The 12968-nt window shown below is 34.7% G+C and overlaps 2 protein-coding genes and 1 long non-coding RNA gene across 5 annotated transcripts in view; 1 reads left to right on the forward strand and 2 right to left on the reverse strand.

The window, feature by feature from the left end:
• LOC121655178 overlaps nucleotides 1-12968 on the forward strand; it is a 16691-nt gene that overhangs the window by 2782 nt on the left and 941 nt on the right. Inside the window, exon 2 of the long non-coding RNA XR_006013086.1 lies at nucleotides 1496-1501. This is a non-coding gene — a long non-coding RNA (uncharacterized LOC121655178). The remainder of the gene's footprint in view (nucleotides 1-1495; nucleotides 1502-12968) is intronic.
• Nucleotides 478-8421, reverse strand: LOC121655173 (peroxisomal N(1)-acetyl-spermine/spermidine oxidase-like). 2 transcript variants are annotated; one of them, XM_042009641.1, is made up of 10 exons: nucleotides 8182-8421; nucleotides 7292-7468; nucleotides 6992-7122; nucleotides 6690-6877; nucleotides 4667-4848; nucleotides 3275-3444; nucleotides 2923-3008; nucleotides 2698-2810; nucleotides 1861-2015; nucleotides 478-1739 (listed from the first exon to the last, which is right to left on the reverse strand). In XM_042009641.1, exons 1-10 carry the CDS (start codon nucleotides 8351-8353, stop codon nucleotides 1590-1592), a joined length of 1524 nt encoding a protein of 507 aa, XP_041865575.1. In that variant the 5' UTR covers nucleotides 8354-8421; the 3' UTR covers nucleotides 478-1589. The 2 variants fall into 2 exon arrangements, with proteins under 2 accessions (XP_041865575.1, XP_041865574.1); XM_042009640.1 differs by having other exon boundaries at nucleotides 478-1748.
• Nucleotides 11275-12968, reverse strand: part of rassf4a (Ras association domain family member 4a) — a 21393-nt gene continuing 19699 nt past the window's right edge. The window contains exon 11 of one of the 2 annotated variants that reach the window (XM_042009643.1): nucleotides 11275-11655. In XM_042009643.1, the coding sequence (XP_041865577.1) occupies nucleotides 11586-11655 (70 nt within the window). In that variant the 3' untranslated portion in view covers nucleotides 11275-11585. The remainder of the gene's footprint in view (nucleotides 11656-12968) is intronic. The other variant, XR_006013085.1, reaches the window with a different exon arrangement.

Raw genomic sequence — 12968 nt, forward strand, 5'->3', positions numbered from 1 at the left:
TTTAATAATTTTTTCCCCCCAATGATTTTGGGAAACATAACCTCCGCAGTGGCGCAAGTAATAATAATAACAACAATAATAAAAGACCTGTGTATGAGCACCTTCCTGTCAAACTTGAATTTGAGGCAAAATTGAACAAAAAAGACCACCAGAAGATTGGTGGGTGGGACAGGGTCTATTGCCCATGTTAATCACAATCAATAGTCTAATAAACAATTAGTATAATAATTTTGTACTGTTTATACTGTTACAGCAGTTGACAGCTAATAATGGAGCGTGTTTGTTTTTGGCGTTTATAGCAGTCCGTGTCTTTCTGTTAAATTATCAACAACACTGGATCACCATTCACCATTCACAAGGCTGTAAAACTGGTAACGTTAGATATTCCTCCCTGCTAAAAATACCAACATTAACGCTGGTTTTCAGTATTCGTTGTATATGTTGAGATTAGACAGCAAAACCAGATTAAAGCCAAAACACAATTTATTTATTTATTTATAAATAATAAAAGAATTACACAGTAATTACATAGTATTTTTAGTTTTGATTTTAACACCACAAACACAAACATGACAACAAATAAAGTATTTTTTTATTCATTATATATATAATTATAGACAAATGGAAATCTGCTTTGCTGGTTACATTTACATTCTTTGTAATCAGCATGGCATTACAGTAGGGAAAAAAAAGAATGTCAATGTTACTTGCAAAATTGTGCCCTAATTGGTCTTCTAATTCATACGATCCATCTACTAGCATTGATTTATGTGCCATTCATGAATTTGACTTATACAGATTATTTGATTAAACCTTGAAAAACTGTTTTTATATCTGATTCTCAGCCAGCAGCAACGTGCGAACAAGTCCTGACTAGTTGACATTTTTGGTTCAAGGACAGTGGAGATTACAGATAGGCAAATTCATACACAATAATTGTGACAATCCTTCTGTTTTGTTTGTCACAGTTACCTGCTTGTTATGCAGTTAATGTAATTGCTTTCTAACCCAATAATCACAGCAGATCCTACCGGTCTGCCGTGAAACAATTCCTTTAAAGCTGCTGATGCACATTCATCCAACTCTCTTCCATCATTAACCTGACAGAACTTATCTGTCTTTATCAGATTGTTTACTGTGCTTTTTCTAACTGCTTTATGAACTTTACCTTGACTTGTCCTTTCTGATGTGTTTAGTTACGCCATTGCTTATGTATGACAACCACAGACCTTTCCTTGGCCCATATGTTTTACTGGACAATTACTTCTTTTATGAGCCAACGTATGTACCTGACTCATGTTCCTGTTGGCCCTAAAATGATTCTGTATAGTCCTGCAAGTCATAAATAATTAACAGAACTGTCACACTTACAACGGAAAGTTTTTATTCTATGTATTTTCCTATGGATCAATTTGGCACTGATGTTTCCCATGATGCAACTCTTCTAAGGAGAGTGCAAGTGGAGACATGGCTTAATTACAAGTAGCATTTTAAGGCTCCAGTGTCAAACTCAGATGAAGAGACTGACCATTCAGTGCTGCCTGAAGCCATTTAAAGACACTGAACAACAACTGGTGCTGAGCAGCTGTCTATACTTTAACTTTCTGGCCTGACTGGTTTAATAGACTGCCAGATAAGTGGTGAGAGATGAGTCTGTCAGCTTCTCTCCACCCAGTCTGAAGTGCTCCGTGGACGGTGGAGTAGTAGCAAGGATGAGTTGCCTCTCCAGCAAACAACACCTGCAAAGGCTGAAGTACATGCAATTAATCAATATCAAATTAAAATATTCATAGGGGTGATACTGTATGTACTGTATGCAAATGTTTTTGTGTGTAAATAAAAACATGTTAATCTATGCACCTGTGACGACTTTCCCTTCACAGGCAAGGGCTCCTTCATGTTCTGAAGATCCTTTGCTGAACAACGTAAAGCTGGGTGGCAGTAGGATCCACACGTCCAGGGATCATTAAACCACCGTGTACACAGGATTCTCTTTGGTGTGATGGTACGGTCTCCTAAACACACACAGTCATGATAATATAAAAACTAACTAGGGCTCAAACCTTTTAGTAAATAATAAAACTACAATATATAAAGTGCAGCGAAAGAGTTGTTGCTTAATCCAGTAAAACCTGCTGCAGGGCAATAAAATTTTGGACTTTGAATCCAGCCCAGCACTTATTTGTTATTTTCTGGACAATGAAGTAAAAGAGAGGAGAATACTAAACCACAAAAATAGACACTATTTATTTTACTAACAGACATATTTAATCCCAATTTAATTTACATCAGTTAGACAATGTAGGTATTTTGTCTAAACTATAAGACATTTAAACACCAGAAATGTATTTCATGAGAACTTTAATGTACTTGTGTACATCTTACAATCCTCTAACAGATTAAGATTAAAGAATGGATATATAAATTTATTACTGGCACTTGGTTGTTAGAAAAATGTTCCTTTTTTGTTCAGTTCAGTTGATTTGAAACAGTAAAACAGTAAATCTAATGAGACTGTCTAATGTACACTAGTTATAGCTCTTATAATTAAGTTCTAGTGTGATGGTAAGCTGTTTATGATCTGTGAATATTATTTGTGTCAATAAAAAGTAATTATAGATATTATACTGCTCCAGAAATACTGAGTACACCAATGTTTTTTATTTTTTTTTCCTTTAGATCAGACATCAGATTCACCTGTGAATGTGTAAATGAGCTCTGTGATGGAACGCCTGATTTCCTCCTCAGGAAGCGTCTCCATGTACTCCGCCTCAAGGCCAGCGATCCAGCCGCAGAGAACATGGCTACCCCTAACAATTTGAAAGTTAAAAAGAAAAAAAGGCCACATGGCTGTTTTGCTTTATCAATAATTGAATTTCTAAAAAAACCAGCAAAAAAAATTGTGACTAAAACAATGCTGACTTTTCAGAGGGTTTGATCACAGTGAATGCTGGTATCTTCCTAGTCCAGGATTGGATTTTATCCGACACTTGGTCTGAAATATTTTCCTGATGACAAAGAATATAGAACAAATATTTAATGTTTTTTAAATCTGAGTTACACCATTAAATAAATTTAAAGAGATTACAAGGTTATTTGCAAATATAGGATTAGCATGGCAACAAATATTATGACTTAAGAAAGTAGTGATGCATGTTAGAATTTGTAACAACACAAAGTGGTGATACAACCTTTTGTACAGATAAATAAATCTGTACACAGAGAGTAAGTTAATAACTAAATCTGTACTTGTCTTAAAGGTTTTACTACAAACCTCATCTTTCCACACCAAGTAGATGACCTCACAGTCAGCATCCCACCACGGTGATTCAAACTCAACATATATTTTATCACATGTACCAAATCCTAGTTGGTGAATAGAGTCCAGCTTGTGGGTTGGGAGAGGAGGAGAGAACAGGGTTGAGTGGTGCTTCTTGAGGTATCCTGACAAAAACAAAAAGACAATGAAAAAAGTTTAATAACGTTACAAGTGGAGATTTATCAACAAAAATTATTTCCAGGGACTAAAAACCATTCCAGTCCTTGAAGCTCTGTGCTGCCACCACAGGGACCACGGACTTAACAACATGGGTTTACATCCTTTGCAGGTTACAAATTAAATATAGGAAGTTCCTTATATTTGAAAAATGGATCATTGCACTGACCTGACAAGGGTGCAAATGTCAGAATGGTCCCACTGTCACAAGAGTTAAGAAAATGACATGGCTGTTGAATATCTGGTAGCTGCTAAGTAGCAGCTGTGTATATTAGCAATTTATAATTTGTTGTTCTTTGACTAAGGACATTATAATGCTAAAAATTTTATGGTGACAATAATTAATATGAAAACAAACTTTAGTGATATTTAAATGCACATTGGATCAGAACTGAGACGTTTGTCTGCAACAATCTGATGTGAACAAAAGATTGTAGGGTGTCAAAGGATCCTTCACATTACAGTCTGTTGGTGAGGTTTAATGACATGTCCTAGAAATTGCAGCCTTTAAAAGAGCCTTCTTTGACTCTAGTAGTTCCTAATGTTCTAGAAACAGCACGAGATTGTACTTTTAAGAGTAACAACACTTTTGGGGTGGGATTTGCTGTCCCGAAGACTTTTGATTAATTGTTTTTCTTTGATCAGTTTCCCCATTTATCTCCCAGTCAGTGTTCAATATAACTTGGAAAGTTCATTACTTATTCTTGTATGCTTGCAGAGATTTCTGTCTGCACCACGGAGCAAAGCTCAATGACCAACAACAGTACTAGCACATGCAAAAGAGCCTATAGCCTAAATTGTACCACACATATCTGACACTGCCTTCAAGTGACAGCAAAACACTATAACTAGTTGACTGAAAAAGTCCCTGGTACTAAAGCACTGCATACTGTCAAAAATCAGCTCTGATAAAGGAAGGGTGACATGATTATGTAAATCAATCACACTGTTAAAAGACTACTACATGGCAGTTATACAATTTTTATGTTAATGTGACAGTAGCTCCTATTTACATATTATCTAGATGTGCTTAAACCATCCTCCCTCCAACAAGCATATCCCTACAAAAAAGTCCCTTCAGCTCCGACAGAAGTCACAGCATCCCATTTGCAATTATGTGGATTCATGTACTTAAATGAAAAACAGTGCAGTGTATGAGTAAAAGTCTACCCAGAGGCACTGTAAGAATAACGTGATCAGCAGCAATCCTCTCCCCATCGTCGCACTCCACAGTTACAGGATTTACTCCGCCCTCTGTGCCGTTCCAGTGGACACAGCGAACAGGTCGATTGTAGGTCACCAAGTCAGGGGGGAGCTCTGACATCAAGTGGCTGATCAAGCCATCATACCCACTGCAGGAAAGAGTACAGATTAGTTATCTGGCTTCGCCTGCATAGTATGGAAAGCCGTTTTATTCAAAATTAAATAAATAGAAAAATAACTAAATTATTGAATATACATATATATATGTATATATATATATATATATATATATATATATATATATATATATATATATATATATATATATAAATAAATATATATATATATATAAATATATATATATTTTTGGGAGCAACATATAGTGCAGCACCACATTGTGCTGCGCCTATTTCGTGCTTCTGTTTTATTTCGGATCCTTATATTCAAATTAAGGGGCGGGGCACATGGGCAGAGTTTGTTGAGTGACGCTGGTGTGGTCAGACTAGTGTGCCTCTACTACATTCAGTCCACGTCTAGAAGCCCCGCCCCTTAATTTGAATATAAGGATCCGAAATAAAACAGAAGCACGAAATAGGCGCAGCACAATGTGGTGCTGCACTATATGTTGCTCCCAAAAATTATTCCAAAATAAAAGTGTCCTCATGATCCCAATTAAATAAATTAATGCATATATATATATATATATATATATATATATATATATGTATATATATATATATATATATATATATATATATATATATATATATATATATATATATATATATATATATATTCAATAATTTAGTTATTTTTCTATTTATTTAATTTTGAATAAAACGGCTTTCCATAGCATAGCCCTTCATTAGATTTATGTCCAAATAAATTTACACAGTGTTATAGTAGCTATATAGATGTTTAATAGATTTCAGTTGTCTGACTAATACCTGCTAGTGATGACATGGTGATGATAATTAGTATGTGCTGTGAATTTCAAGTTACTGCTTACTACTTAGAAAACTGCTGAGATGCATGCATGAACAATGTTACCCACAGCCCAACCGTTCAAAGGTTTGGACACACTTAACGATTAGATTTAATGGGTACTGTACATCCCCTAAAAATACTACCCCACTTTAAGTTAGTCAGTTATATCACAAGAATAACATTACAAAAACTTTAAATAGTTTTATGGTGTAATCAGACTGGAATTTGTGTCCACCACCCAGCCCAGGGACCAGTATTCTCTTTGTAGATGGCAGAGTAAAAAGCATAAGAAACAAAACAGCTTTTCCAGCATGGAACTAAAGCACACCAACTTAAAAAAAAAAAGAAAAAACAACATGCAGTCGGCTATAGTTACATCTGCCAAGGCAGAGGTTATGTTTTCGTTGGCAATCAGGACTTGCATGATCAGAATCTTTGCATAATAAAAAAAAATCAAAGTTTTAAAGTGACATCTAATATTTAATATGGATAGCATAATTTTAAATAGAAACAACTATCATTTTTGAGGGTTCATAAATACATAGATGGGAATTTTAAGATTCTATAGGATATAGAAACAGAATAACTGGTTCAATTCATGCCAAGAACTGCTACTGTATATTTTAGCTCCCCCTTTCCTACCATGTAATCTCCGTCTGTGGTTATTTCTAATAATCGCAAAACTGCCCACAGAGAATAAAAAAATGCAAAGGTAAATTTAATAAATTAATAACTTGTTTTTTTGTATGATGAAGTAATGTATTAAAATCTTATACTTAACAAAGGGTAACTGAAAGCGTGCTTCTTAAAAAGTTACTGAAATCATAAACTTATTTTTGTGAGTTATTGTCACTCATTTATTAATTATTCCAGGTATACTTACGGCATTGTCGTGACCTACTCAGAGTAAAATAACTAAGAAGTCTATTCATCAACCTCTTGATACATTTTCATAATCTTCATTTGTTTTACATGAGTGTGTGTGAGGTGGTGCAGAGCAAACCTTGGGAATGTGCAGTCCACTCCCTTGATACTCTTGTACATAGAATATCCAACCAAATCTATATCATCCATGGTGTGAGTTGCACTGGCGCAGCACTCCACCTTCAACATGGCACTGATGCCAGACAGCAGCAGCTTTTTGGTGGGCTCATCTTTATCTTTCCACTTCTTTAATGCTCGTTTCGGTGCCTAAAAAACACCAAACACTCACTCTGAGCACACAAATGCACACAGACATGGAACAATACTTAAGTTTATCATAAAGAACAAAAACATAATCTTGGCTACTGAAAGAAAATGTACCTTTGATCGGATGTAGTGGCCAACACTGGCTCCTGATCGTTCTTTCTGCTTCCTGAACTGCCAAGTATTATCCAGAACCTCATGAAACAACTCTAAAGCTGGACTCATGGATTCAGCACTCAGCCTCTGACCTGAAGTATACAGTCGTCACAATCACATTTTATCCCCAAAATTCAATAAAAGACTAAAGGGCACATAATGTTGGTCATTACATAGGATAAACATAACACCTTGTGCAAGCAGTCTTATAGCAGTCACTGAAAAGGAAACGTGGTGGGTTGAATTTTTGAGTATGGTCACCTGAACTGCTGAACCAGTTAGGGACCCAGGGAGGATATTCATCAACATCAATGGCTTGGTTTTCTGGGGTAAGGGCCTCTGGACCTAGTAGGCCATAGTCACGAGCCAGACAAAACACAGGGTTTTTCTCAGATGGACCATGAAGATAAGTTGCACCTATTTCGGTAATAATATTACCTGTGGAGAAAAACGAAACAGACTTGCGTATAACTAACTTGTTTAACTACAACAGAAGAGCATATGGCGCATTTATCTTTTGTAAAAATAACTGTGGTTAAGAAATCATGCTTGGCTTTAATGGATTTAATGAAATTCTTTCCCAGTTTCTAGTTGATTTCAGGCCTGCAGTATATTTCTTGATCTTAATTTAAAATATTCACTCAGATATGCAGATCCATAATTGTCTGAATCTTCATTTGGAACCACAATGCTGCATCCTACCAAACACTACAGACGTGGAAACAAAAATTTAGATGTGTTTAGGCGTTTTCAAAAGAGCAACTGACACAGATAAGCAATATGCAGACATTTGCACCGAAATGAAAGTTTTATCCACAAGAGTGCAGTCCAAGGAACAGCTAAGATGCTAGTAGGACCCTCAAGCTCCCAGGACTCCAGTAGAGGACCCGAGCTTGAGATGAACAGCTACCCAGGGAAGATGGGTGGTTGGGTGAGGGAAGTTTGTTAAAGTATACACACACACACACACACACACACACACACACACACACACACACACACACACACACACACACACACGTGTATATATATATATATATATATATATATATATATATATATATATATATATATATATATATATATATGAGAACGGTCAAACTCGGTGATCTGTCCTGAATAACTGCAGGCATTTGTGCATGAATGCTCACCAAGTTTGCCTGTCTTGATACGTCCTCCGCTTCTTGAAGTAGCTTCAAGTATACGTACATTATTAAATCCAGCTTTAACGAGCCTGTGCGCCGCTGCTACACCTGATATCCCGCAACCGACTACAACTACGTTTGCGTTCACACTTTGAGCCATAGCTGCATCTAATGACATCGGTCGCGCATTTTTTCACCCCTTTCAGTCACTTAATTTTTTACTTATATGACCATTTCGGCGGTCAAAGTCCCCCCCCCCCCCCCCCCCCCCCCCTTTATTCCAATGGTAGCTGGTATTAACATACATATAGACCAATATGTTTATGGTGGAGGGTGTTGTGTTAGCAAACAGCTGTACATCACCGCCACCTACTGGACTGGAGTTTTGTAGTGCGAGAATACAGTCTATGGAATAAACGCATTAACAAAGTAGTTAATGAAAACCAAATTACTGAATAATAAGCCAGTCTTTAGGACTGTATTGTAAGGCACTGGGTGAAGGAAAGTTTTGTTTGTACTTACCATGGCACGAAACCTTCAGCACATCCCAAAGATTCTCAGTGGGATTCATGTCTGGACTCTGTGGTGGCCAACAGGGGCGGATTTAGGATTGAAACAGATTCGGGGCTTAGCCCATGGTGATGGATTTTTTAGCATGTGCTAAAAGAAAAACTGATAGGGCATCTTAACTTTCAAATTCTGACAACCCTAAATCAGACAAAAAGTGTTGGATCACACTAAATAACATGATTTATCAAAGTAAAATTACACAATAAATCAACAATATCACTCACAGACTTGAGACAATATGTTATAATGTTATAGTTTTTCTTGTTAAGTGTAATATGTTAATATATAAAAATACATATATTACTTCCTTGTATACAGTTCTGTGAAAACAAATCCTCTCTGGGACATTGCATTAAGATGGTTTTGAGCCTTGTATATGTATATTTCTATACTTCTATATCTTATCTATCTATCTATCTATCTATCTATCTATCTATCTATCTATCTATCTATCTATCTATCTATCTATCTATCTATCTATCTATCTATCTATCTATCTATCTCTCTCTCTCTCTCTCTCTCTCTCTCTCTCTGTATATATATATATATATATATATATATATATATATATATATATATATATATATATAACAATATAGATAAAGAGAACCAGATATGCACAGATGTTTACAGAATGAAAGTTGTATTTAGTGATAATTTTGTACTAGACAAGCAAGATGATGATGGAACTTTTATTTGGATAAAGTCCAATAAAGCATTTAAAAACCAGTCCCTGAAGGAAATTTCTACAGTCATTGGTGATGTGAGGTTAATGTCAGGTAAAGGGACAAGGAAAATGGTAGTCATTCCCTTTACAGAAAATGTCTACATTGAAAATTGGACACTTTTCTACTTCCATTAATGAAAGTGGCTTCTGTGATGGGTAAATCCTTACCCATAGAAATACATCAGTGTAATAACATGCCTAGCAAATAGTGAAAAGTAATAAAGGAAAAAACAACAAGGCCCCATCCTGCTAATGTGATTTGTTAAATGCCATACAAGAAACCACCAATGTGATTTTTTTAAATTCTTTTTTTTTATTTTTTAGTGAAAGCCATGTCTCAGAGAATTCAAGCTTTAGGAAAATAGTTTATAAGCTTTAGATAATAGTTTATTTGTTATTGTCTTTTCTGTTCTTTTCTACTCGTTAATTTATTTATATTTTTATGATTCCATAAATGTTAACTTAATCTCGGAAACATAAAATAAAATAAAATAAAATAAAATAAAATAAAAACAGAACTTACAAAACCTTTCATTCTTATTCACATCTTTTTTACAAAGCATAATACTTTTGTGTCATCCCTTAAAAAAAAAACAGCTGAATGAACATCTTTTAAGAATAGTCAAATAAACTTTTGCATCACTTGTGTTTTCATAAGTATTTCTACAGCCACTATGTGTTGGCACAGTGAAATGTGCTCAGATGCTTTCTCAAATAATCTGTGTGGAAGATTTTTTGTCCAAGGGCAGATTCTTTTATAGGTTAAAATAATTATAATATCTCAAGTTTATTTAGTTTTGAATCTTTGTCTAGTTATTTTTAGCCATTTTGTTTTCCCCTGTGTGTGTTCTTTGGTTAGGCCAAACCACTATATAAGTTACCCTTGTGTGTCATTGTGTTTGGTCAGTTTTTCTCAGTTGAGTTTGATTTGTTTAATAAGTTACACTTTTGAGTATTGTTATATTTAGTTGACTTCTTTTATAGGCCAGCTAGTTTTCTTTGGGATTTTTGTATTCCTTTTTCAGTCAATAAAAAAAGATTTTGAAATTAATTTCTTTGTGCTTGTTGCTTTACTGCTCCACTGACAATTTGAGAGTTATCTTGTATAATATAAACACTGCAATTGTGCTTAGCTAAATTTAAGTAAACTTGTAAAACCCCCAGTATCTGGTGGAGTGTAAAAGCCTGTGTTACTATTCTACACCAGGGAGTGCATTTTGCATCTCTTCAAAAACCTTTGCAATTAATTTAGATACTTAAATATGCTTTTTTTCTGTCTAGCATAATCCTTAGAGAGACTTTAAGGAGCAATCTTCAAACAGGGTTTCTCCTGTGACTGTTTATATTTTCCTCTGGTAAATAATAGAATTTTTCATAGTTTGTGAATAATGTGTTTATACATGACTATATCATTACCAATGCATTAAAAAAATAACAATGCTGTGTCATCTGATTGTATGGTCAAGGTAGGTCCATTAAATATTATAAGTCTGTTTGTAAAACTGTGGGAAATAGGAACTGGTCTGCTTTCTCAGGATACTGTCATTGTTTAATGTTGATTCATGCACACAAAGCTCATGGGAACTAGCTGACAAAGACAGTCGCTCAAAAGAACAATGCTAATCTGTGCTCATGCTGTGAAAGTTCGGGAAATGTATTAAAAAAAGGCTATTTTTCTTTTTTCATTTTCGGAGAAATTCAAATTGGGTATTGTGTTTGGTATCAGTAGAAATCCAGCATAAGGACAGTATTATAGTAATCTATTAAAATCCCTATATTACTTAATAAAAGGCCCATAGGTACAACATTGAAGCAGTTTTATTAAAAGATACATAGCAAAAAACCTTTTGAATAAATATCAGTATATGTGCTGAAGGAGTTTTAATACAAAGTATGAATATATTAGTGGCAGATATCAAAACTGTCATAAGAACATATAATACAAAGAGATCCTACAAAGTATTGATTTCTAAAAGTAGAAGCACTTGTTTACCATTACGTACAGTATTTGAATTTTCCACAGTAAATCAACCTTAGTGTTGTAACCCCCCCCCCCGCCGCCCACACACACACACACACACACACACACACACACACACACACATACATACACTCATACTCTGTCACTGTCATGAGTTCTGCATTCGAGCTGATGTAGAATCATAGACCTCAGAGTGCTGTACCTGGGGAGGTAGAAGAAAAAAATACATTATTATTAAAGGCACACATTACTGCACCCAAATGTAAACACATGCAAATTCAATACATACATGTCACTAAAAGTCCAGTGAGTAGAAAGTAGTGATACTATATATATAGTAGCATAAATGGCAGATTTCAACCAACAGAAAAACTCCACTCCACCCTCATATAGAAAAAATACCTCTATGGTTGCTCTTAGAGCTGTGTCTGCTTTGTCCCTTCTGGTAGTTTTATTGTAGTACCTACAGTGGCAAGCAGGGGTACATACCTATGCTGTCCTTGGACTTTAACTGGTTATTCTAATGTTATAAAAACACAATGAGCCACATTTTTAATCAATTCCTCACCAATTACAAAAATATTTTTTAGCCCATAAAGGCCCGACCCATGAAAAAATGGTAAGAAAAGTCCAATTTTTAAATATCTACCATTTACTACCATGTGATAGATTAAAAATATTATAATGTGGTTTTTTGCTTCTGGGTATCTATTTGGGAACAGAAGACAAGATTGTGTTCAACAGGATTTTAAGCAAAGTTTAACCATAAATTGAAGCAAAATGTCTCAGAAACTGTATGTGACAAATATGTCACGCTGGGTTCTTATGGGTTAATATCACAATTAATTTCTGACACTACAACACAATGAATCTTTATACATTAGCAATTTAAAGAAATCATTTGGTACTTTTGTCACTTTCCTTCAGTAAAGTATTTGGCATTTTTGTGCAATTATAAAGTGTGGCAAAAAAAACAAAAACAAAACAACAACAATGTTCATGTCTAATAAATTCTCAAATTTATTAAATTTAAATTAAAATCTCATTTACAAAAATAATTTCACTGTGGCCAACCAACCAACTAGAGAATTTCAGTGAGTGACAGAGAAGTGTTGAAATTAAGACAGATACAACTATTTTGTTACTTCTTCTTAATATCATTCAAAACCTGTAAATGAGCTAAATATGAGCTATTTAAAAGGGAATACAGGGAATCGTTTCATTAGTTTAATTAATTCACACATTTTATTGAAAGACCAAATCAAAAATTCCCCAATATGAGGCTGTTTTTGTCATTCAGCACATTTATTCCCACCCGAGACATACAGTACATGTTTCAGGCCACATGATCCCAGTAAAACATATTAAACCCAGCTTCATCTAACCTTAAAGCAGACCCTTCATTCAAATATAATAATATAAATAAATAATGTAAGTTATGTTAAGCAACCACAACATAAGCAATAAAAAAAGTTTCTCTTCCAGGACTTAAATGTCAGTCATATGATCTGAAAA

The sequence above is a fragment of the Melanotaenia boesemani genome, chromosome 16, assembly GCF_017639745.1.
Source record: "Melanotaenia boesemani isolate fMelBoe1 chromosome 16, fMelBoe1.pri, whole genome shotgun sequence".
Lineage (NCBI taxonomy): Eukaryota > Metazoa > Chordata > Actinopteri > Atheriniformes > Melanotaeniidae > Melanotaenia > Melanotaenia boesemani.

Bases quoted from the DNA above. Each gene is read 5' to 3' on its own strand.
- LOC121655173 (XM_042009640.1), bottom strand. From the start codon at position 8,353: ATGTCATTAGATGCAGCTATGGCTCAAAGTGTGAACGCAAACGTAGTT. The intron at 7,123-7,291 runs GTGACCATACTC...TGTATACTTCAG, and splicing joins TAACTGGTTCAGCAGTTCAG to GTCAGAGGCTGAGTGCTGAA. The intron at 2,016-2,697 runs GTGAATCTGATG...GTGTGTGTTTAG, and splicing joins GCTCATTTACACATTCACAG to GAGACCGTACCATCACACCA.